Here is a 26,275-nt window from a genome sequence, read left to right as displayed (position 1 = left end):
TCTGGCACTCTTTCTCCTTCTGCCTCCAGGCACACAATGGCCCCCATCCATAAACTTCAGGGTCTTTGTTACAAGTTTCAGATTTATGATGCCATAAATTAGAGGGCTTCAGGCACCTGCACCATGCCTCTGTGTAGGATTATAGAACGTTAGCTCTGGATAATGACAGCAGGCATAAACGTTTGTAGATCTAGAAAATTGAATAAATAAATAGCGTGAAAAGCTTCCACCTCTGATAACCAGAGCTGGTATTGTGACATCATAATGCCTCATTCCACCAATGCCTAAGAGCCAACTTCATCAGTGATGTCACAATGGCTTGATTGTCCTACACTTGTCTCACTTTTACTACATTTTGATTTCTAGAGTGGCACAGTGATTAAAGCAACAACCTCAGCCCCCTTGAGGTTGTGAGTTCAAACCCACACTGCTCCTTGTGATCCTGTGCAAGTCACTTAATCCCCCCATTGCCCCAGGTGCATTAGATAGATTGTGAGCCTGCCGGGACAGATAGGGAAAAATGCTTGAGTACCTGAATAAATTCTTGTAAACTGTTCTGAGCTCCCCTGGGAGAACAATATAGAACAGGGGTAGGCAGTTCCGGTCTGAGCTCCCCTGGGAGAACAGAATTGCATAAACTACTGGAATGGATTGTGGTGGTGAGTGGAAGTTTGGTGCTTCGAGATTCTCAGTCTCTCTCAGCTGAAATTTAGGGATTCCCTATCTGTCTGGATGTGTGCCTGCCACCCCCTGCCCTTCTGAGTACATGGGATTAATTTTATAACAGGGCATCGGAGTCTATAAGCCAGGAAAGTTCCCAGTATAGAGCCTACTTTATAGCGTCTTTATAAAATATTAGCCCAGACTCTGCAGAAAGAGCGCCTAGATTATGGGTGTTGATGTTTTTGCCTCATCAGGAACTGGGTAAATGTTAATGTGTAATTGGAACTCCGCCCATGTTCTACCCAGACTCCTCCCCTGAGCACTGCTAGCGTACAAAGTGCACACTAGCTTGCACTCTGTATACTTGCCAGCATGACTTAATTTTATAAGAAGCCTTTCATGCTTGAAAAAGGTTAATAAAATCTCCTCCGTAATATGCTTCCAAAACAGTAGTTTATGTTGAAGATCATCTGGTAAGAAGTCTATAATGGGATGGCAACTTCAAAGAGTACGTTTTATGACATGATCTGCTTTGTATGTCCTGCAGTTGCTTGTGGGCTGGCTAACTGGTTGTGTATGCCAAGGGAAGTTTGTGAGGATGCTTGAAACCTCTAGGGCAGGGGTCTGCAACCTTTAAGACATAAAGAGCCACTTGGACCCGTTTTCGAAAAGAAAAAAAAACTTGGAGCCGCAAAACCATTATAAAACAAATCTAACACTGCATATATTGTTTCTTATCTTAATGCTATATACAGGATCACTAAATTGAAAATAAAATCATTTTTCCTACCTTTGCTATTTGGTGATTTCATGAGTCTCTGGTTGCACTTTCTTCTTCTGACTGTGCATCCAATCTTTCTTCCTTTCTTTCAGCCTCCTGTATGTTTCCTCTCCTCCAGACCTCATTCTCTCCCCCAACTTTTTCTTTCTGTCTCTGTGCCGTCCCCCAAGCCACTCGGTTTGCTGCCACCGCCATCGGGGAACAGCCCCCAAGCCACCGCCGTCCCAAGCTTTCCCTGCAGAAGTGTTGCGCTGACCAGCATTCCGCTCCCTGACGTCAATTCTGACGTAGGAGAGGAAGTTCCGGGCCAACAAGGCATTTCTCCTCATTCCATCCAGCCTGAGCCCCATCTCTCCTTGATCCAGCATTTCCCTTCTGTGTCTGTCAGAATTACCATTCCACCTATTTTCCAGCATCACCCTTCTTTGTGTCCATCTCACCTATATCCCTATCTCACCACTTTTTCAGAATCTTCATTTGTCTCTGTCCTTATCTTTACGCCATGTTCACCATTTGCCCTTTCAATGTCTTTATCTCCCCCCCCCCCACACTTTTTCAGCATTACTTCTATGTCTCTATTTCACCTCCTCTTCATGTCCCCTCTGTATCTCTATCCTTATTCAGTAGGTCCTGCTTACTCTTTCTCTTCTTTGTGTCACTATCTCCATTTTCAGCTTTCCCCCCTTTTCCTTTGTTAATGTACCCTGTAGCCAGAATCTTTCCACCCTCCCTCCACTTCGGCCCAGCACAGTATGAAATATTCCCTTTTGTTTCCCTCCCCTCTCTCTTTCTCTCTCTCTTCTCCTCCCTCACCCACGAGTCCTGCATCTGGCCCTCTCCCTTCTACCTGCACCTGGCAACACCCCCCTGCTCCGCGGCTCTCTTCAGCAACTCGTCAGCAGCAGTGATCAAGACAAGCTGCCGACATCGAGGCCTTCCCTCTACGAGTCCCGCCTTTGTGGAAAAAGGAAGTTGAAACAAGCGGGACTCGCAGAGGGTAGGCCCCGACGTCAGAAGCTGCTGCTGAGTTGCCGAAGAGAGCCGCGGAGCAGGGGATGTGGCCGGAAGCAGGTAGAAGGGAGAGGGAGATAGGAAGGCTGTAGATCTCCGGAGCATGACACCGACCCCGGCCAGGATGATTTCTTTTTCAAGCACCTTACAAGTCCAGCGTCGCTGGGGAAATAGCCATGCTGAGCAGTGAGCTCAGCACTACACAGATGAAAGCCTTGCTTGCTGATTGGTCCGGCGGGGCGGGGCCGCCGACCAATCAGCAAGCAAGGCTTTCATCTGTGTATGTGCTGAGCTCACTGCTCAGCATGGCTATTTCCCGCCGCGACGCCGGACTTAAGCTGCATGCCTGCGTGACACACTACCGGAGCCGCAGCAAAGGTGGAAAAGAGCCGCATGCGGCTCTGGAGCCGCAGGTTGCCGACCCCCGCTCTAGGGTGTGGGTGGAATGTATTTGATGATGGCGGACTTGTAGGGACGTGTCCCACACTCTCGCTTGCTCTGTTCCACCAGACTTTACATTCTTGTTCTCTTCCCTAACCCCTCCCACACTCACTTGCTCTTTCATCTAGAATCTGACCAAACCCAGAATTTTTGGTTTTTGCAACCAAAATTGGGCACTCAATTTCAGCAGAAACCAAAACAGTAAATGAAAATGTCCCCTCCCTGCTAATCCAACCAAAAAGCCCACCCCCCACCTGGTAGCGGTTTCCCATGATTACTCATGGACTGATGCTGGTAGACCCTCCCCTGTCCTACTTTAGGGAGCCCTGGTGATCTAGTAGTTTCTTTGGGGGCAGCAGTGAACCCCACTTGCTCCTGCCTCATGCCACTGCTCCAATGGAAATGACCGCTGAGACTGTTGCGAGAAGTTCAGCAGCCATTTTTCAGTTGGAACCAGCATGGGCAGGAGTCAGTCACCTGCTCTTGCTGGTTCCAACAACAAACAGCTGCAGGGATCTCCTCCAGCAGTCTCATGAGCCTGCTGCAGGAAGTCTCTGCAGCCATTCCCATTGGGACAGTGGCATGGGGCAGGAATCAGCGGGATTCGTTCCTTCCCCTGAAAAAAAGCTACTAGAAACAAAGAGTATGACAGCAGAAAAGGGCCGTCGGCCCAACACGTCTGCCCACCCAAAAGAACCCTCCCCTTAAAGGAACCCTCCCCTTAAAAGAACACTCCCTCTAAGCAATTCCCCTGAGTGAACCCACATGTTTATCCCATCGTTCCTTGATGTTGGGCACGTTGCTGGCCTCAACTACCTGATGTGGAAGGCCATTCGGTGAAGAAGTACTTCCTGATGTTACCATGAAATCTCCCACCCTTGAGTTTGGGTGGATGCCCTCTTGTTGCCGTAGGACCCTTAAGAAAAAGGATATCTTCCTCCACCTCGGTACGGCCTTTAAGATATTTGAACGTCTCTATCATGTCTCCCCTCTCTCTGTGTTCTTCGAGAGAATATAACTGTAGCCTGCTTAGATGTTCTTCATATGGGAGATTCTTGAATCCTGAGACCATCTTAGTGGCTATTCGCTGAACTGACTCCATCCTCTTCACATCCTTCTGATAATGCGGCCTCCAAAACTGAACACAGTACTCCATATGGACCTGTACAATGGCATTATGACTTCAGGCTTTTGGCTGACAAAACTTCTTTGGATGCACCCCAGCATTTGTCTAGCCTTGGCCGAAGCTTTCGCCACTTGAGTGGCAGTCTTCATATCTTCACTAATGATTAAACCCAGGTCTCATTCCGCGACAGTTCTTGTTAAGGTTTCACCATTCAGGGTGTATGTTCTGCTGGGGTTACCGCTACCAAGGTGCATAACCTTACATTTTTTGGCATTGAAACTCAGTTGCCAAGTATTAGACCATTGTTCCAGTAAAAGTAGGTCCTGCCTCAAAGTGTCGGGCATGGTTGCGCTGTTAACCACGTTGCATAGCTTAGCGTCATCGGCGAATAGTGTAATTTTACTTCGAAGTCCCTGAGGCAGGTCTCGTATAAAGATATTAAACAGTATCGGACCCAAGACCGAGCCCTGCGGCACTCCACTAGTCACTTCCGATGTTTCTGAGGGGGTACCATTTACCACCACCCTCTGAAGTCTATTACTGAGCCAGTCACTCACCCATGCCGTCAATGTTTCTCCTAGTCCCATCATTTTCATCTCATTCAGTAACCTACGGTGTGGGACACTGTCAAAAGCCTTACTGAAGTCCAAATACACGATATCCAGGGATTCTCCCTTGTCCAGTTGTTTCGTTACCCAGTTAAAGAAGCTTATCAGATTGGATTGACAAGATCTTCTCTTTGTGAATCCATGCTGGTGGGGATCCCTCAGCCTCTCGTCATCCAGAATCGTATCCAATTTGTTTTTAATCAACGTTTCCATAAGTTTGCACACTATTGATGTGAGACTCACCGGTCTGTAATTTTCAGCCTCTGACCTGCATCCCTTTTTGTGGAGCGGAATGACGTTAGCAGTTTTCCAGTCCAAGGGGACTTTTCCCTTACTTAAGGAAAGATTGAAAAGCGCAGTTAACGGTTCTGCCAGGACATCTTTCTGGTTTTGTTCACCTTTAGCCTCGAGAGCTCATGGTATACATTGCTCACGGTAAATTCAGAATCCCGGAACGGGTCCTCCGAGCACTCCCTTGTTAGCAGCTCTGGTTCGGATCCCAGTGCCTCACAGGTAAAGACCGAGCAGAAGTATCCATTGAGTAGTTCGGCTTTTCTGAGTCAGAGTCTACATAGTTACCGTCAGGTTTCTTTAGGCGTACAATCCCGTCTGTTTTCTTTTTTCTGTCGCTAACATACCTGAAAAAGGATTTATCCCCTTTTTTAACATGCCTAGCTATATTTTCTTCCATTCGGAGTTTGGCATTCCTAACTGCTGTCTTAACAGTTCTAGATTTCACCAAATAGGCTTCTTTAGCTTCCGGTCGTTGTGATTGTTTGTAGGATACAAATGCTCTTTTCGTCTGCTTTACCAGTTCCGAGATCTCTGCGGAGAACCATTGGGGTCTGTTATTTCTCCGTCGTTTACTCACGGTCTTTATGGAGATGCTGGTTGCTTCCCGCAGGATAGATTTCAGAGCCGACCATAGTACCTCCACACTGTCCATTGTGTCCTGGTTTTGCAGCGCCTCATAGACAAAATCTCCCATGTTCTGAAAGTTAGCTCCCTTAAAGTTTAGGACCCTTGTCAATGTATTTGGCCTAGTGACTCCCTTCCTGAGGTGAAACCATACCATGTTGTGGTCACTGGAAGCCAAAGTCTCACCTACTGAAACCTTTGTGACACTTTCTCCATTGGTGCGCAACAGTTCCAGAATCGCCCGATCCCTGGTGGGCTCCAGTACCATCTGTTTGAGGCGTGCTCCTCGTATGGAGGCTAGTAGTCTCCTGCTTCCCCTGTGTTAGTGTATCAATCGCAAAAATATGTTTTCTTTGATCCTAGTCAACTGACAACCTTCTTGTCAGCTGCTCTCCTGAAAAAAAAGAAGTGGATATTTGAAGCACTCATAGATTTTGATTTCCTGCCTCAGCCAATAACCGTTATTTTATCTTTACTTTTATTTCTGTGTTATCAACTCACTGATTTCTACATCCTTGTTCTAAATATTGAGGACTTGAGTTAAAGTTAAACTATATTAAGTTATCTTGGATTAGTGGGCTAGTAGGATAAAATTTATATTGTACTTTATTTGTTGCTTAACTTTATCTTTCTGTACCAGTGTTAACTTGCTTGTAATTGAAAATTGATAAATAAAATAATAATAAAAAAAAGAAAGTGGAGAGGGACAGATTCTTCAAATTTTTGAAAACTAAAAGAACGAGAGGGCATTCAGAAAAATTAAGAGGGGACAGATTCAGAACCAATGCTAGGAAGTTCTTCTTCACCCTAAGGGTGGTGGACACCTGGAATGTGCTTCCAGAGGGTGTGATAGGACAGAGAACGGTATTGGGATTCAAGAAGGGATTGGATGATTTCCTGAAGGAAAAGGGGATAGAAGGGGATAGAGGATTGCTATACAGGTCCTGGACCTGATGGGCCGCCGCGTGAGCGGACTGCTGGGTGCGATGGACCTCTGACACAGCAGAGGCACTGCTTCTGTTCTTATGTTATGTTCTCTCTTCTCTCCCTCCAGGACTACCCTAGAGAATTGTAAAACCAAACCAAACAATCTCACCATCTTCAGATGTATGCAGTGAAAACCTTTCTTCTCTTGAATAAATGTGCACACCTTGATATTTGTCAATGAAACTGTGTCCAGAACATGATGATAATCCGGCATGAGTCTATGCACATATATTCTAAATGGGGGTTGGGGGGCGGGGGAGCCGTTGATACATTTGTGTCTCCCGATGTCTTCTATGTCTTGCTTTTCTCAAGCCGGACTCTCATTAAGGACACTTACCTTTGCCCTAATCTTGACATATCTCTCCTAGTAAGACTTAACACCTGAGGCTGCCTTTGGGTGAGCTGCTCAGTTATTTTTAGATTTTTGCCTTGTCAATTTGTCTTTTTATTCTCTGCTTGGTCACCTGCAGAGTAGAGATAGCTTAGAAAGCTCAGGATGCGATTATATTTGTTTGTTGTGATGCCACCTGCCTGGATGCATCTTTATTGCCCAACAGTGCCTGAAGGAAATGGATGGACAGACATTGCCGTGGCATTTTAGACTTCATAGTGTGGTGGAAATGGTTGCTTATTTAAGGTTGCTTTTCCCTCCTGGCGGCACATTATGCTACATTTTAGTGGCTGATATTTCAGCCAGAGTTGAAGTGCCTCTTTAAATATTCAAGGACTGCTAGACCGCTGTTCAGACCTTGCCATAAAATTTCCATTAGAAAGGGGAAAAATAGCCATTGACAGGGAGCTTGAGCCATTATTGTTATTATTTCCACTTGAAAATAAAAGTGAGCAGAACGTCGAGGGCTAAATGGTTGCAGTGCCAAGTTCTATGAGGTGCTGTGGCTGAGGACTGCCTTTTAATGGAGTTATGTCTGCATTAGTGCCAGGACAGCACTACAAACCTGCTCATAGTCCATTTAACAAGCCAAAGTGATAAGAGAGGCACTGTGGTGCTGAGTGTAGTGACTGAGGGCCAGATTCTCAAAACTTAAGGTTGCCTTTAACGCGGTCGCTAAACCGGTTCCAGCTGGTTTAATGTACATGTATTTTAGTAGCGGATTATCAAAATGGCTTACCGCGGCCTTTTCCGCGCATCCTAGCAGTCTCCATTTCTGCCATGCAAAAGGGCTTATCAAATATTTACATGAGCACTCCGGTGGATTCTTCCACATTGCCGAGTGATTATCCAAGCATGGCATTGGCTTTTGGCATCCAAAAATCAGCAACTGAAAAGCACATCTCTGACGTGTGTTTTGACTGTGACATAGTAACATAGTAACATAGTAGATGACAGCAGATAAAGACCCGAATGGTCTATCCAGTCTGCCCAACCTGATTCAATTTAAATTTTTTCTTCTTAGCTATTTCTGGGCAAGAATCCAAAGCTCTACCTGGTACTGTGCTTGGGTTCCAACTGCTGAAATCTCTGTCAAAACCTACTCCAGCCCATCTACACCCTCCCAGCCATTGAAACCCTCTCCAGCCCATCCTCCCCCAAACAGCCATATTCAGACACAGACCGTGCAAGTCTGCCAAGTACTGGCCTTAGCTCAATATTTATTATTGTTTTCTGATTCTAGATCCTCTGTGTTCATCCCACGCTTCTTTGAATCCGGTCACCGTTTTCCTCTCCACCACCTCTCTCGGGAGCGCATTCCAGGCATCCACCACCCTCTCCGTAAAGTAAAATTTCATAACATTGCTCTTGAATCTACCACCCCTCAACCTTAAATTATGTGGCTCATGAAAAAAAAAACTGTGGATACAGATGTTCATGAAAAAAAAAACCATCCCTATATGATTCACATAAATTGTAGTCTTTTTTTATTTTTTTTTTTTGGGGGGGGGAGGAGGTGGTAGACAAAAGCATGCTTCTTGAGCGCATGTATTATAGCCATGTCTTATGTGGTTCATGATAAAATTTGACATTAAAAAGAAACAAGATTTACATGAATTATAGCAGTTTTGGGGGGAGAAAAGGCATGTCTTATGCGTGCTTGTTGAAAGCCGACATTGTATCTCCCCTCCCTTCCCTTCATCCAGTAGCTCTGGCACGCGTATGATTGACACACCACTTACGGCATTGCTTTCCCCTGCACATGTGCACATTTACACCTCTTTCGTGATGTATTCTGTGCATGTGCCGATCACTATCACCAGCGACTCATTTCATGTAAATTTAGCGAACCTTCGCTACTCTCTGTCAACCTCATTTGCATGCGCATTTTTTTGAGAATGACTCGCCTTTTTGAAATCACTACAATAACGGCTTCGACAGCGGCTCATCTGTTTTTACTACGAAGTTTTGAGAATCTGGCTCTGAGTTTCCTATTTGAACTTGTCTTCTGTTGGCTGTGTTTTTCTATTCAGTCTTGGTAAGTGTTAATAGCTATTATTGTATACTTATATTACAAGATGTTATCAGAATGATTAACTCAAGTTATATGGCTGCACTGGGAGAGATAAAAGGATGGGGCTGTGCCAGGTTGGCCAGGTATCACAGTCGGGAGTGGGGGGAGGAGATGGAAGGCTAGAAGAAACCAAACATTTGACAATGGGCAGATGAGTAAGAGTGAGACAAACAGCCAAAAGAGTTGTATGAATGGGCTTCAGAGGAGGGCAGTAGATTTCTCATGAAAGTATCAGAATGGTGATTGCCTAGATCTGGTAAACTTGGGGAGGAATAAAGGTGGGTTATGGATGGGGACCGAGGGGAAGCTTTTCCAAATGTTTGCGGTGAAGTCCGACGGGCCGCTGTCATAGCTGCTACTGTAATGATTTCAAAAAGACGAGTCATTCTTTAAAAAACCACACATGCAAATGAGATTCGCAGAGAGTTGCGGAAAGTCGCTAAATTTGCATGTGCCAATCGCTGGTGATAGCGATTGGCACATGTACAGAATAAACCCACAAATTAAAAAAGGCCCCAAATCAAAGATTGTCAGGAGGGATGTCCACTCCCTCCTGCTGCCGACATTAAGTAAACCCCCATCCCCTAGCAGCAGGAGGGATGCCTCCTCCCTTCCACTGCTGCTGTTAAGGAAAACCACCCCTCCCCCGACACCAGGAGGGATGCCCATTCCCTCCTACCGCTGCTGTTAAGCAAACTCCCTACCCCACCCCCAGCATAGGGAAGGATGCCCACCCACTCCTACCGCCATGCCCCTGATGACCCCCCACCCCTTACCTTGTTTATGAAGGCTCGTCAGAGGGATGCCTACTCCCTCTGGCCAGCAAGCCCACCTCAGGATGTCAGGTGCAGTGCCTCCTTGGGGCACTTCACATTGCATACAGCTCCATCTTACCAGTGAATGTTGGGTTCCCTCCCTGGAATGTTCTTCTGAGTTGCATCTGGAAGGAAGACTCCCCGCCTTCTCAGGTTCTGGAAGCTGAGCTCTGTTCCATCTATGGAGGTAGAGCACGATGGTTTCTTGGGACTCTGGAGATGGAGCATTGTTGCCTCTCTAGCATCTGGAGAGGGTGTACAGCTCCATCTCTGGCAGTGGAGAACAGGAGATATTTGAGAACTCTCATCTTCAGACACAGTTCCATCTCTGGATGCAGGGTTTTGTCTTGGCATCAAGGCAGCCAAGATGTTGGTTACAGCTCCATATTGGGTTGGAGAGTAAGGTTACTTCTATGGACCCTGGGCATAGAGGCAAGCCCCATCACAGGAGCTGCAGCACGTTCATTCTATCACTTCTGGATGTTTAGGACAGCTTCTTCTCTAGATGTTAGCTGCAGTGGCTCTTTGTTCTTTACTCATAGAGTGTGACTCCATCTTTCAATGAGGGGCATGATTCTTCTATGGAAAGGAGCCCCCACTCCTTCTCTGGCAGTGATGTGTATAGCTCCTTGCCTGCCCATACTGTTGTCTGGGTCTTCTCTGGACATAGAGCACTGTGACCCCTTAGTTATGAAGGGAAACCTTTACTACTTAGTTCTGAGGGGGAGTCTCCATTATTCCTGACTATAGAGCTCTGATTCTGGAATGAGGTGGGCCACAGCAATAGGGTCAGGCAGCTGCGGGCATTCTATGGTATTTGGAGCCCAGATTCTTCTTGAGTGCTTTGGCTCAGGTCTCTCTCGCGAGCAGAGGGATGAAGTAATTCCTTCTGCCTTGCTTCTTTCTCTGTATGAGGCCTCGGGACACTTGCAGTCTTTTGGACTTGAAGTTGGGGTCAATATTTCATATCTGTATCTAGCCCTGAAGCCACCTTACACCTATGAGTTCAGTCAGTCCTCTTCCTTGGTTGAGGTTTTGCTTCCCCTCCCCCCCCCTCAGCACTGGGGTACTGCTAATCTTTGTCGCTTAGCACCTAAGGCATGGGGTAGGTCATAAGCCTTTCCCTTGTGACTGCCAAGGACCTTGTTCAGATGGGGTAGACTATGTCTATGTCTCCATGGGAGCCCCTTTATGTCTGCATTGCTGGTCAAGTGCTGGCCTGGCAGGTCTTAGTCTCACTAGGGGGGCAGCGTTCATGCCTAGGGTGGCACTCTTAACTCCACTAGATGGTCCCGCCTTAGTAACTGTTTGGCTTTGCATGCCCTTGGCAATAGAAGGGACTCTAGTTCCTCTGCACAGCTCCTCTCTTGGGATGTTCTGAGTTTTCAGGTGCCTCTTGAATTGATTGGTCATATGTGGAGAGCCCGGCTGATGCTCTCAAAACAAATGGTTTTTGCTGGAAGGAAGTAGTTTCTTTTCATCCTGAGGATAGCTAGGCCTGTTGCCCTTCAAGGGCTAGGTCATGTCCTCATCTGGTTTGGTTGCCAGCTATCAAGGGCTAGGTCATGTCCTCATCTGGTTTGGTTGCCAGGTATAGTAATCTTTTCTTTGGTGGCCCATGCATCCACGGGCATTCATTTCAGTTGGCCTTTGGTTTCCCTTCTTAGGAGGCGATGGGTTATATCTTCCAGGCCATCTGTCCTTTTTGTTTTTCACGGGTGCCACTTGCTGGGTTTTGGTGGGCTTTTGCTGGTGTTTACTTTGTCTTTTTTGTCCCGCCCTTCTGAGAACTGCTTTGCTACATTCCATTTGTCTGGATTCATCTGCTGTTGGTGACAATGAAGTATAAATTGTGTTTTACCTGATAATTTTCTTTCCTTTAGTCACAGCAGATGAATTTAGAACTCCACTCTGTCTGTTTTTTGCTTTATCTTTCCGTAGGTCTTGGCCTTCTGATGGAGTTGTGTGGATCACTCAAAACTGTGAGGAGTGATTTCAGGACCTCTTGGTTTTAAGGCTGATCCTTATGCTTTGTTACGAGAAATATTGGATAGCCAATAAGCTTGTCATCCTATATGACAGAGCCCAACTTGGCTCTCTATCTCCACCTGCTGGTGGATGGACACAACCCACTTGTCTGGATTCATCTGCTGTGACAAAAGGAAAAAAAAATTACCAGATATGATATAATTTATCCTTCCCAGGTTTTCAAACCAGAACACAGAAGAATTTGATTTTGGAGCCAGACAGTAATTTTTACTGTAATTTGGGAAACAGGTACACAGAGAGTGCATGAAGGCATCCAGAACCCTTAAGAAGAACTAGGGCTCAGGGGCCCTATTCCGTCTGTTTCCCAAGCCTTTATTCTTCAGAAACCCCCAAATCAACTACCTTTTTAAAAAACTGTACATGCAGAATTTGGCTTATGGCCTGTTATTTTACCTCTTTGATTTGTATCGCTGGAGCAATACTCTCAGGCAATGAGGTTTCCAGCCCTGTGACCTTAGCCCCTGTGATCCAGTCATGCTTATTCTTCTGGTTCACTGCCCCTTCCTTTACAGCATTGTTACTTCTGTATTGCCGAGTCCTGGTTAATGTGTAACCAGGACACGAGATGGGAGCTGGGAACAGTGTCTGAAATTGCTGTTGTAAAGGGTACGGGTAAAGGTAATAGATTTGATTTACTGTCTTTCTGTGGTACAACCAAAGCAGTTTACACATTATATACAGGTACTTGGGGGCAGTGGAGGATTACGTGTCTTTCCTGGGGTCACAAGAAACTGTACTAGAAATCGAACCTGGTCTCGGAATGAAGGCAGGTGTCATTAAAAGGATGAAATCAGTCAGTGGGACTGATAAATTAAACATTTTGTAAGGCCTGAATTTTTTTATTTTTTCCCCACGAGTTGTGCGATTTATGGTGTTTCTGGTGATTGGTACACAGATGTTAGACTTCTACTCTTAGAACCTTACCAGATACATAGCCCAACTTCATTCCCTGCTGCTGTTCGCCTGCCTTTGCTGAACTACCCTAGGATTTCCAGGTGGTTTCATTCTGTTCCAGTTCTAGTATTACCTCATTTCTTACTGAAATCAGAATGTACAGGTCCATGTTTACAGTGAGGTAGGGAAGGGGTAGGGTTATCAGACGTCCGGATTTCCACAGATATATCCTCCTTTTGATGACATGTTCGGGGGTCCGGACTCAGGACGGCTTTTCAAAACCCGGCACATTGTCCGGATTTTGAAAAGCCTCCTTGAATCGCGTCGGGCAGGGAGGAAGTCCGAACATGCGTGGACTTCCTTCCTGCCCAAGAGCAGACAGCGGGAGGCGGGGCTAGGATGGGACTGGGGGCGGGATTAGGGCATAAATGGGTAGGCCTGTGGGCAGGTCTAGGGGTCTGGATTTTCCGATTGGAAAATCTGGCAACCCTAGGAAGGGGGAGCCTATTAGGGGTAAAAGAAAGCTAGAAGTACTACAAACTGCTCAGTGGTCATTTGCATCCTTACTGAGAGAATGTGGTTTGAACTCTTTTCAAGGTGTTCCGCGATCCCCAGTAGGAACATTGCATGTGTGCTCTAGTTCACTAGTATTCACTAATTTTTAAGTCAGGGGCACTTTGGATCCAAATAAGCTGAAGAAGAGCCTCCAAATTATCTTCCAATGTAAGACCTCAACACTGTTGATCAGTGTGTGTCAATGACATCCAGCCCGCTAGTCTGCCATCAAACTTTTTAAAGTGTGTTTCCTTGTCATCTGCAGCAGATGAATTTAGAAATGAGTGGGTTATTACCATCCACCAGCAGGCAGAGATAGAGAACACCAAGCTGAGCTCTATCATATCTAGGATGGCACACTCACTGGTAAGCCAGTATTCTCTATCTCCAGAAGACAGATGGATAGTACTGTTCTATGCACCTGGTTTCATCTGGGGTTGGCTTCTGTTTTAATTGTTAATTCAGTGAGCTGGGGGTTTAGGTTTTGGGGTACCTAATTTGGGGTATACCTAGTGATGCCAGGTCAATTCCTGTCCCCCACCCTGCTGGGGTCCCTCATGGATGGCTGGCTCCCTTCTTCCCTCTCTCCCTCCTCACAGACAAAAAAACAACCCCAAGGGAAATATTTAAAAAAAAGACACTGAAAACCCCAGGGGAGACAGCACTTTTATCCGAGGTGGCCTGTAAATCTTCCTTCTGGGGATCTGAGGAACCTGTTCTGGTTGCAGCAGGCATAGGTGAATACATACATTAATCCCTGCCAGATCTCCCCACAGCTGTAGTTTCCCGCAGTGCTCCTTTTTCCTGCCATTTTGCTGTCTGCTGAAGCCGCCAGTGACATCCAGCCTACCAGCCTGCCTTCAAACTTTCTATTGTGTGTATCCTCAAGGAGATGGGCATTTCCAAATACAGTACATTCTCTTTGTCTACTTGAGAAATATATTGTCCTTCAAGCATGCGGCTCTTCCCCCATCCACTTCCCTCTTTCTGTCCCGAGCTTGGATAAAGACACAAAGCACGGCAGAATAAAAACCAGAATGATGATGAGGGCTGTCCCAGAGGTCTCTAGGGGCTGCTGTTGGCCCTCGGGCCTTGCATTAAAGAACACTGCTCTAGTTAGTGATTTAGTTTATAATGGCTGCTGGCAGAGGTTTGACTAGATCTCCCGAGGGCTGCTAAATGGATTTTAGTTCCAACAGCTCACAAGTAAAAATGTTAAATAGTGCAAGCTGGGTACCTCAAACTGCAGTGCTGAGGGGAGAATTGTTTTGAAGAGGAATTATAGAAAGTAGAAATGAACAGCTGATACTGTTGGCTTCCTTTGTTTTGACTGCAGTTTTCTCCTACGGCTTTGGGCTTCCAGTTCAGTCAGAACAAGGGCTGGAACCTGGTGCAATGAACCTTAATTAACAATTACCCAGGAAATTTTCTTTTATATCCCCCTTTCCCCTCTAGTCATTGTATTGAGAGAACATGGCTGTGAAATTATGGGCCTTAAATATGGCCACTAAATGTTGGCATTATATGATAATTATGGTTGCCTTGACCCTAAGTGCAGGGGTTCTCAAATGTAGTATTTGACGTCCACAACAGGACTTGGTTTTTAGGATTTCCACAGTGAATATATATTTGCATTCACTGCTTTCATTGCATGCAAATAGGCTGAGTTGTGGACCTTGAAGAATGGATTTGAGAACCCCTATGTAGGGTATGTGAGTGCTGCCTCTGCATTGTCCACAGCTGGCAAGGGCAGCGGAAGACTTGACCTGAGAATCTAGCTGTGTGGCGGGTGTCACATCATGTAATCTGGAAATTATATGCTTTTCTGGTCCATCAAAACAACAAAAAACATAGACCTGTTCTAAAAGCATTTTGAAAATGAAGTAATTACCTCTGGCCTTATTAGGCAGGAGCAGTCAGCTACTCTTTGGCTGTAAACCCCTATATTTTGGGGGTATTCCTTGTCATTCCTCAAGACTCAGAGGAAGATTCTCAAAACTTTAATGTGGTCACTAAACTGGTTCTAGCTGGTTTAGCATTCATGTATTTTAGAAGCGGATTATCAGAACAGCTTACTGTGCCCTTTTCCGATCTTCCTAGCAGTCTTTGACTCTGCCATGCAAATGTATTACAACAAGGTTATTAATATTTAAACGAGCACTCCAGGCGATTCTCTATTATCACTGGGTGATTCCCTAACCTCACTGTCCTACATTTGTGAGCAAAATTTTCCGGCAGGTTTAAGCTGTCCTAGCCTTACTTTCTAGTCAGTGCCTGAGTGCTGATTGGCTCAGGCATTGAGAGGAAAGTAAGGCTTGACAGCTCAGATTTGCCAAGCAACCCCCTCCCCCTCCGACATTTTCTCTCTAGCAGCAGTAGGGATGCCCACTTCCCCTGCCACAGTCATGTCCTTGATGATCCCCCAATGCCTCCAACAATACCTGCACCATCAACTTATCTTGTTAACGAAGGTTGGCTGGAGAGATGCCTACTCCCTCTGGCAGCAGGCCCACCTCTTCAAAATGGCAGTCTTTCCCAGTGCATCATGGGATGTGCTGGGGAGGGGCCTAAGGCTTTGATTGGTCCAGGTTGCTTAAGGCCCCTCCTATGGGATGCACTGGGGAGAGGAAGGACCACCATTTTGAAAAGGTGGGCTTGTTGGCCAGAGGTAGTAGGCATCTCTCCGACCAGCCTTCGTAAACAAAGTAAGGGGGTGGGGGTCATCATGGGCATGGCGGTGGGAGTAAGTGGGCATCCTTCCCTATGCTGGGGGTGGGGTAGGGAGTTTGCTTAACAGCAGCGGTGGGAGGGAATGGGCATCCCTCCTGGTGTCGGGGGAGGGGTGGTTTTCCCTTAACAGCAGCAGCGGAAGGGAGGGGGCATCCCTCCTGCTGCCAGGGGATGGGGGTTTGCTTAATGTCGGCAGCAAGAGGGAGTGGACATCCCTCCTGCTGATCTTCGATTTGGGGGTCTTTTTTAATTTATGGGTTTATTCTGTACATGTGCCAATCGCTATCACCAGCAAATTTAGCGACCTTCCACAACTCTCTGCAAACCTCATTAGCATGCATGGATTTTTAAGCATGGTTCTCCTTTTTGAAATCATTACAGTAGCAGCTATGACAGCGGCCCGTCGGACTTTACCGCAAACATTTGGAAAATCTTCCCCTCGGTCCCTATCCTCAACCCACTTTTATTCCTCTCCAAGTTTACTAGATCTAAGCAACCTAAAAGGAGGAGGGAATTTGGGGACATCATTCCAGATTTTAGAACATGGGGTTAAGGATAGATGCTGAGTTGTTGGGAGGTTTTTTTGTGCTTCAGAGGTACTGTATTGTTTGCTGTGACTGGCTTTGCCTTGTGGAATGCTTTTAATAGTGATTGGGGTTCAGTGATTCAACATACTGCACAACAGTTTCTTAGCCATGTGTTCCTGTGGCTTGCTGGGTTGGTTGAAAAGACACACGGCTTCCTGTGGTTTTGGTTATATTAGAGGTTTGGGGTAGAGCACATGACTTAGTCTTAAGCTATAGAAAGTATAGCATTAAACTTAATGCCTGAAGTTTTACACAGATGGAATGACTGCTAGCGAGGGAAGAGCAAGGATTTTGAAGGTTTTGTAGTGGGTGAGGGACAAATATTTCCCTGGAATCTGAATTCTAATTGTGAAATACCAATCTCTTTGTCCTTTTCCAGTTCTTATGCCCCTCCCCCCAAACTTTCTTCTTTAGAACCTTTAGTTGATGATAACCAAAATTACTTCTTTTGGGGGGACAATAGCTTCTTATTGATTGAATGGGATTTATTAACCACCTTTATTAACAGATTCACGTAAGGCAGTGTGCCGCAGCTACAGCTGACATAAAACTTAAGTTTTGTTAACACATAACATTAGTAAAATGACTAGATAAATACAGTCAATGAGGTAAATTTAGAGTAACATATCATAGTAGCAGAAATATACACATTTAACAACCAAGATAACATTAAACCAAGATAACATTGCCCTCCTCCCGCTTTTTAGGGGGGAAAATGTTAACTCAAATATAAACTGAAGGTTTGTTTTCAAGTGCTGCCTAGCTTGACGCAGTCTCGCGAATTGCCACGATAACTCGTGGCAGCCATTTTTCAGTGAGACTGTGTGAGGAGGAGCGTAAGAGGATCACTCCTGCCCCGATTCACCCCACTGGACCACTAGTGATTAAGGTAGGCCTGGGTGGAGTCCTACGCTGCTTCTATGAGGGAGGGAGAGAGGGAAGAAGGGAGGAGGCGTTTATTGATTCTACAGCAGGGAGGGAGGGAAGGAAGGAATGGGCACATGGTGATTCTACAGTCAGCTTACAGCTGGGACAGGACTCAACACCTCAACTTGGCTGACCACACCACTGGACCACATTCGTGCATGTGTAGAGGCCATCCAGACGCGGTCCCGAGCTCAGGGCTTTCTAAAACCTGGACAAACTTCTGGGTTTTGGAAATCCCTCCAGGCACCTGGACAGTCCGCTAAAAAGAGGACATGTCCAGGTTTCCCTAGACACTTGGTAAACCTACCCCTATTCTATGACGTTGATTAGATGGTTAAACTGAAAGATCCACCAAGACCTACGGGTTATAATACCAGATTGAAGAAAGCCTGCAATCCTGTAGCACAGTGAGAACATTTCCTTCCCTGTCTAAAATGTGGTAATTACTATTAGTCTCTGGAGAAGTTACTTTTTTCTGGAGTTTCTTGACTTATAATTTTAGTTTCTTTCAAAAACAAAACTATCAAATTTCCTTTTGAAGTTATTTCATGGTATAACTGGCTCATGAGTGGACTGAATCACCCAAAATGGTCAGAAACCTCAATACTTGTGCAGAAAATCAAACTCAAGATAATTATATATAAGGAGTTTTTTGATCAATGAAAGAAAGCTCAACCTGCACAAAACTGACTGTCTTTATTGACATCCATCAGAGTAGGCATTCTGAGATCTTTTTCCTCTCTTGATAGATAACGTGAGTTGTGATTTGAAACCTAGAGTTTGATTTTCATGAGTGGACTGAGCCAGGAGCTTTAGGGATATTCATAATTCATGTGCATAAGATACATTTCCAAATACTGGTCCTTCCAGACATACAAATTTATTGCATGCATATTGATTGTGTATATCTTGAAAAATGAATGTGGGATTACCAGGACAGGTTTGGGAAGCCCTGCTCCGGGTGAGGCCCTTTGGCTGAGATTGAAAACCACACAAGATAGCCATAACCAGGGAGAGTTGGGCCAACACAAAGATCGCTTTGCAAGAGTCAATCAAGGAGAAAAGACGAGGAAAACTCACTACAGGCATGCTGCTTCTTCACAACAATGTGCTAGCGCACATGTCATGACAATCACAGGCTGCCATCCGAGAACGTGGGTTTCAGCAGCTGAAAGTCCTCACCTAGTCCACCCTAAAGTCCTCACCTCTCCCTCGGATTATTTCCTGTTCCGAGTTTTGAAGAAATCTCTCCATGAACAACGGTTTTCAAGGAATGACGATGTCAAGGAAGCTGTGACATCCTGGTTTGAAGGTCAAACAGAAGAAATCTTTTCAAAGGTGTTAAAGTCATTACAGGAAACCTGGATGACGTTTATGGAGTTATCAGGGGGGACTGTATTGAAAAATAAAACAATTCTTTTTGAAAATTATTTTCTTTCCTACTGAGGTAGATAAATTATTGAATGCCCCTCGTATGTTCAAATGTAGCAATCTTTCAACTAAAGTAACCTACCTCTCAGTCTCTAGTTAGCTCTTACTGTCTTGCTTTTCCACTCTTTCTGGTAGTTGGAAATTGGGTTGGAATAAGGGTGCACAAGCCTGAACCTCATTATGGGTCCTCACGGAGGTCTTATACCAAGTGAGACTGGCATTATTTTCCTTCATCCTGGGCACACAGGGATGGTGCCCTTCCTCAGCTGCTGACACTTGGTGCCATGCCCTTGTTCCCAGCTTATTATCAGCTGATATAGGTCCAGTACCTCTTCTGGGCCGGTGTTAATGTTACTCCTTCCAAAACTTGTTACTTAGATGTTGTAGCCTGCACATTGAATTTCAAACCAGGATATTTGTATCCGCCTTTACAGACATGGCATCCTGCTGGGTGCTTATAATAATTTGGTCCTTAAATGTATGGCTATACAGAAACTGGAATTGATATGTAAATTATACCAAAGAGAAAATATTCCAGTATAATGATACTAATACGCTCCAAAATCATAAGGAGGAATGAGATACACGATCCTCAGAGGGTCAAAATACCCGAAAGTTCAAATGGGTAATAACCCATGGAACCCGATCTTCATGGGATCCAAATGTAGCTTATGTAATATATTTTTTCTTTTTCCTAATCTTCTATCCAATGATGAATCATAAATAATTTTTACTTAGCTTATATTTAGTTTATAGCAGTGAGCGCCTCCACCAACATGTCCATGTTTCAGACACTTTCCTCAGGGTCGAGGCTCCCAAATCGTACTCATGCACACGGTAGAAATCGCTCCATCCGAGAGAATTTCAGCATGAAATTTCAGCATGAAATTCTCTCGGATGGAGCGATTTCTACCGTGTGCATGAGTACGATTTGGGAGCCTCGACCCTGAGGAAAGTGTCTGAAACATGGACATGTTGGTGGAGGCGCTCACTGCTATAAACTAAATATAAGCTAAGTAAAAATTATTTATGATTCATCATTGGATAGAAGATTAGGAAAAAGAAAAAATATATTACATAAGCTACATTTGGATCCCATGAAGATCGGGTTCCATGGGTTATTACCCATTTGAACTTTCGGGTATTTTGACCCTCTGAGGATCGTGTATCTCATTCCTCCTTATGAATTTGGAGTGTATTAGTATCATTATACTGGAATATTTTCTCTTTGGTATAATATAATAATTTGGTGCCATTTGCCGTTCTCAGCTCTGATTCCTTCTTCTAGGTATTAGCCTAAACATTAAATAACAGCCCATGTAGTGATCCTTGTATTCCACGTTCACAAGCCCTGCCTTAAAGCTGCAGTGCCTAAAAGCAACAGGAGATCTTTTAGGGGACTCCAGGCAGTTATATTTTAAGCAACGCAGAATCAAATGTAACAAACAAAAGCTTAATAAAAAGATAAGATATGAGCATAGTTTCCTGAGACTGGGATCACTGAATGTTGCCCCTCTTCCTCCCACCTCACATCATACTCTTCCCAGGTCCATTGAAAATTGTGTTTAATAGAAGCTCTGCTTTTTTCTCTTGCTGCTCATGGCACCTTTAGAGAACGACATGGGGATAAAGTTTGTCCCCATCCCCACAGGTTCTGTCCCCATCCCTGCAGACTGTGTCCTCATTTGCACAAGCCTCAAACACTTATGATTTTATATTTAAATCTTTTATTAAAGTATGAAAAGGGACAATTTTCTGTACAACTGTTTATAAATCACAAATAGTCTTCCATTTTGATCTGGTTTGGGTACAGCCTTCCCAATGATTCAGTTACCTATGTTTTTACATCATCTGGGAAGGTAATCAGGTTGTCTTTCGGACATGGATATAGAAGAGAACCTAAACTGTGTAGTGGATGAACAGGAAAATAAGTATCTATTGCATGTTGGAAATGTGCCGTGATGCCAGCAACGATGTTGAATTTGTTGCAGCAACAGTAAGATGCTTGAGCAGCTGGGCACATGATGGAAGGATGCTGCAGATGGTAGGAGTCTGATTAGCAGACAAGCCTCATGTTGCCACATCAAAGGCAGACAAGACGCAAATGATGTCATTTAACAGTACGTAGTTCATTTAAATCCGAAAGCAGCTTCTGCAGTTCTTTTAATCTTTGAATTCAGCTGCTAATTGTCTAAGATTTACATATTGATATTAGTAGTCTCAAGTTTTTTGAGAATGACATAGGGACAACATTTGTCACTGTGGGCACTGTCCCTATCCCCCTCGGGCTCTGTCCCTGTCACATGAGCTTTGTGCATTTCCCTGTGTCATTCTCTAGGCACCTTGATGATCTGGCCTTTATTACTGTGAGGTCACAAACACTGAATTGTGTTGTCACTGATTAAAATGAGTGAAGCAGATAATACATACAAATGATTTAGAGTCCCAGGAAATTGGGAAAGGACCAGTGTGCACAATGGCGCCAGTAAAATCCTTTGAATTTAATACCCTGTCATATGAGAGTGGTCTAGTTATCATTTCATCATCAAAATGTAATTGTTTTCTTTTTCATTTTGTTTTCCTCTTTGCAGAAGGATGCAACATTAAAGCCCCAGGAGAGGAAGGAGAAATGGGAGAGGCACCCAAGCAAAAAGCCCAGAGAGTCGCAGAACTGCTTTTCAGCAGAAGCAGGCGAAAATGGGCACAGGAACAATATGAGGAACGCAGCAAGGGAGATGGACCGGGGCAAGGACCGAAAGTTCCCCCTGAAAATCTCTAAACAGGTAGGGCTGGTAAAACCATTTCTTTATAGCTTGTTGAGATAGGAAATGAGAAAAGGCCTCCATGTTCATTGCCTAACACATGTACATCCAGGAGCCTAAAATGCGAGTAGCATGCATACTGGGGTCGATTTAGGCATTGAGCTCTGATGTGCCGCACAGTCGGTGGCGTAGTAAGGAAGGCACGGGGTGCGGACCGCCCCTGGTGCCATCTTCACTGGGGTTCCAGTGCCTCTTCTCCTCCATCCCCCTCCCCCAGCATACCTATTGTAATGTTCGGTGACACTAGCAGCTCGCGCTAGCCTCAGATCCCTTCTGACGTCGCATACTGGTCACGGGACCATCCAAGGCCGGCGCAAGCAGCAAGCGGACGATACTGCTCACGAGGTATGTGAGGGGTGGGGTGCACTCAAGCAGGGGTGGGGGGAGACACATGGCACAGCAGGGGAGGGATTGCACAGCGATGCCAGATGCCAACCTCCCCAGCCACGCCACTGAGCAACAAGGCTTCTAAATTTAGGCAAATGAATGACAGACCTACATTGAAAGTCATAACTTCTAGGCTTCTCAATTTAAGTGACTTCGGTTGAAAATAGGGGACAGATTTCTGTCCCAAACTTAGGTGCATAAATCAAGGAATTCAGCTTTTTTATTCTTTTCAACACGTGGGAAGTTTGAAAGAATTATATAAAAGGGTCAGTTAATATCTGTCCATGGGCAAAATAACTCTCCAAAACCTTAATGGAATGAAACTTAAAAGAAAAGATGAAGTGGGACAATAATCTCTGGATGATACAGGAAAGATTTATTAAATGTAAATGTAATTACAGTATATACTCAAATATAAACCGAGGTAACCTTTTTCCCCCAAAAAAGGAGGAAAAATGGTTGATTTGAATATAAATTGAGATTAGAAATTTGGGTATGTGAGTGTTGTAAGTAATGCCATAAGTAATCACTAATTTTTCAGTTGTGGCTATTGAGAGCTGACAAATATCTTCCTACTTGGGGACACGACACCAACCAAAGTTTCTGAACTTCTGTCCCCGCCAGAACACCTGGCCTCAGTCTCACATACGGAAAACAGAAAAATTATTTTCAAATACAAACTCACAAATTAAGGGGTCCTTTTACAAAGGCGCGGTAGCGGTTTAACGCGTGGAATACCGCGCGTTAAACTGCCTGCCGTGCTAGTACCTAACGCCTCCATTGATGAGGTATTAGGATTTTAGGCTGCCGCGGGGGTTAGAGCATGATGAAATGTCCGATGCGCTAACCCCCATAGCACACCTTGATAAAAGGAGCCCTAAAAGTTCTGTTGTACACAAATGAAACCCTAATATGCCAAACTCTGCACACAGTACACCACAAAAGAAATAGAAAGAAATGCATTTCTTCCCGAACAGTTCAAATTATAAAAACAGGTGTAAATTTTCAAAATTGACTATTTCAATCACTAAAATGAAAATAAAACATTTTCTTACCTTTATCTGGCAATTTTATTTTTCTGATCATCTTGCTCCCTCTTTACTCTTAACTCTGTTTCCAAGGTCTCCTTATGCACTTGCTGTTTCTTTCCTCTCCTTCATATATTGCACTACATCCATCTTTGGCACTGATTTTCATATTCAGTTTTCTTCCCATTTTTCTACCTCCATCTCAAATCAATTTTTCCAGCTCTTCCCCTCTCCTCCATCCATGTGCACCATCTCTTCCCTCTCTTCTTTTCTCTCCTCTTCCACTTCCCTCCGTCCATGTGCACGATCTTTTCCCTCTCCCTCCGTCCTTGTGCACGATCTCTTCCCTTTCTTCCCCATCCCTCCATCCATGTACATCAGGGATCTCAAAGTCCCTCCTTGAGGGCCGCAATCCAGTCAGGTTTTCATGATTTCCCCAATGAATATGCATTGAAAGCAGTGCATGCACATAGATCTCATGCATATTCATTGGGGAAATCCTGAAAACCCGACTTGATTGCGGCCCTCAAGGAGGGACTTTGAGACCCTTGATGTACACCATCTCTTGCCTTTCCCTCCATCCATGTGCCTCTATCTCCTTCCTTTCCTCTCTGCCCTTCCCATTCAGCATTTCCCCCCTCCTTTCTCTCTCCCTCACCCTGGTCCCACAAAATGTTTTCCCTACCTAGTTCCAAAGCTCCCCTCACCACGAAAATTACATGGTCGCTGGCGTGGAAGTAATTCCCTTGCGCTGCCTGCGTCTCCTCTGCACCATTCCTTTTCTGTGGTCTGCCCAAGTGGAAACAGGAAGTTGCTTCGAAAGGGGGTGGACTGGTGCAAAAGAACAGTACAGAGAAGGCCATGGCAGCATTGAAGACTTAAAGAACAGTGGCTTAGTCAATTTTGTCCTTCACTACTCACTCCACCCTGCCCCAGACTGTCATCGCACTTACAGTTCCAAGACTTGGAAAGCCAATGCCAACGCTCTGTGCTGGTGAAGGGCCTTGAGTGTCTGTGCGTGCTCAAGGCCTGATGGTTCTCCTGGATTCTTGAAGGGAGTCCAGCAAGCCTTGAGCATGCGCAGATGCTCAGGGCCCTTCACCAGCACAGAGCGTCGGCATCGGCTTCCTGTGTCCCGGAACTGTAAGTGTGTTGTCATCCAGAGACTATTGTCCCACTTCCTCTTTTCTTTTTGGTTTGCTAAGTTACAGTGTGGAAGATAGATTTTCCTTTTTTTTGTTATGGAATGAAACTTGGCATGTGGTGAAAAAGGTTAAGGGGCTGATTCTACAAACGGGCATTCCAATTGTAGATGGCAGTAGGTGTCCTACCGCCGTCCACAGCCAATCAGGACATACGTTAAAAAAAAATGCAGACAGGGAAGGATGCCTACATTGTAGGCATATGCCACACGTCTAAGGAGACACATAGAGACTATTATAGATGCCCAAGGTGTGGCATGGGTATGGTCTCCACCAGAAGTGGTCTTTGGGCATCAGTAGGCATTCCTACGCATCTCTGTAGCTGCGAGATAGACACCTTAAATGTAGGCCTGTAAAATGCTGGTCTACATTTAAGGTGTCTCTTAGTAAAAGTAGACGCGATTCTCTATAGGATGCCGATGAGTAATTGACACACGATCGGCAGCCACTTCTTAGGAAGCCGCAAAGATTGGCGTCCTTCAAAGAATCAGACCCTAATTGTATCCCCCCCACCAGATTGATTTGAAAAATGTACTAACTGGTATGGGGGTTTCAGAGAAATAAGTACCCCCCCTTCCTCAAAAGTTCCAATGCATTTCTTTGGCGGTATTCCAGGTTCTGCAGCCTAGAAACTTACCAACAGTAAAACACAGTTATGGAATTCTTCTTTCACACTGCCTCCCCCTGTCGTCTGCTCTTCCAACATACCCAAACTGCTCCCATCCTAAAAACTATCCCGCCAACTGTCCCACAACCGTTCTGCCTGCCCTGTCCTTCAAAACTCCCCCTCTGCATTGTACTCCCTCTCTGCCTCGCACTTCCAAAAACTACACAGAGAGGTTGGAAAGAATTCTGTGAGCTGTGGTCTGCACGCTTTCCTCACTTATTTGGCTATTACCCTCTTCATTACAAGTGTCAAGAAAGTATGGGCTAGAGTCACTAAAGTCCACAAATCGCTTTCCGAGTCATTCTGGCCGATCGATTCAGTAAAGCTTGTCCATGCAAATTATCAAATCGTAAACACGCCCCCATTCGTGCACACGTCTCGCTGTAACATCAATTGATGCGCATACGCACTGTATCCTTGTTGGTTTTGAAGCACATAACGCAAGTGCTAGCTCTTTAGGACTTCACTGCGTAGAAATGGGGCGGGGTTTAATCGCGGATGTCATTGGTAGGCTCACGCAAAGCATTGTTGTCGTAAAAAATGCAATATAAGAACTGTAGTTTTTACCAACCTCTCCTTGGCATATTCGTGTTCCAAAAGAAACAGATAGCGTAGCCGACGAGTGCCGTTCATTTCTCTCAGGAAAAGAACTGTTAAGTTGCTAGAAGGCACAACAGTTAACAGCAGTTGAATGCGCTAGGATCATGTGCTATTATATATAGCCTACGAATCCCAGGAGGCTGTGCGGCTCTTTCTGCCTTGAAGCACGAAGCAACCAAAGGCAACACCGTGACGTCAGATGCACGTGACAATCTAGCTGGAAGGGGGGGGGAGCTGACCCTTAAAAGTTATTTTTGATTTTATTTTTAATTTGGCCTTGATATATGAAATGTACAATACGCAAGGAGAGCACGGGGTTAATCCCCAATTTTCTCCCCATGCCCTTTACAAATCTGAGATTCACTCCCGCGCTCGCTATGCGCATTCCAAAAAAATAAAAAAAATATTTCTAACACTTATGTACATGAAAGTTTATATATATTTAAAGTTTAGATATATTTTGGATTTTTTGCGTGGTAGATATATATTTTTAATAGGGTTTTTAACATGCACGCGGTAGTTGCTATGCAGGAATAGTCATCGAGGATGTAAAGTGACTGGTCCTCAGCAGTCAAAACTTT

The 26,275-nt window shown here is 45.0% G+C and overlaps 1 protein-coding gene across 10 annotated transcripts in view; it reads left to right on the top strand.

The window, feature by feature from the left end:
• The window catches only part of FBRSL1 (fibrosin like 1), a 1,030,218-nt gene that overhangs the window by 231,567 nt on the left and 772,376 nt on the right, over nucleotides 1-26,275 (top strand). For all 10 annotated transcript variants that reach the window (XM_033954188.1, XM_033954183.1, XM_033954192.1 and 7 more), the window contains exon 2: nucleotides 21,580-21,771. In XM_033954188.1, the coding sequence (XP_033810079.1) occupies nucleotides 21,580-21,771 (192 nt within the window). The remainder of the gene's footprint in view (nucleotides 1-21,579; nucleotides 21,772-26,275) is intronic.

The sequence above is a fragment of the Geotrypetes seraphini genome, chromosome 8 (assembly GCF_902459505.1).
Source record: "Geotrypetes seraphini chromosome 8, aGeoSer1.1, whole genome shotgun sequence".
NCBI classification, from domain to species: Eukaryota; Metazoa; Chordata; class Amphibia; order Gymnophiona; family Dermophiidae; genus Geotrypetes; species Geotrypetes seraphini.
Note: the sequence above shows the minus strand (reverse complement) of the source record. Positions and strands in the feature narration are given on the sequence as shown.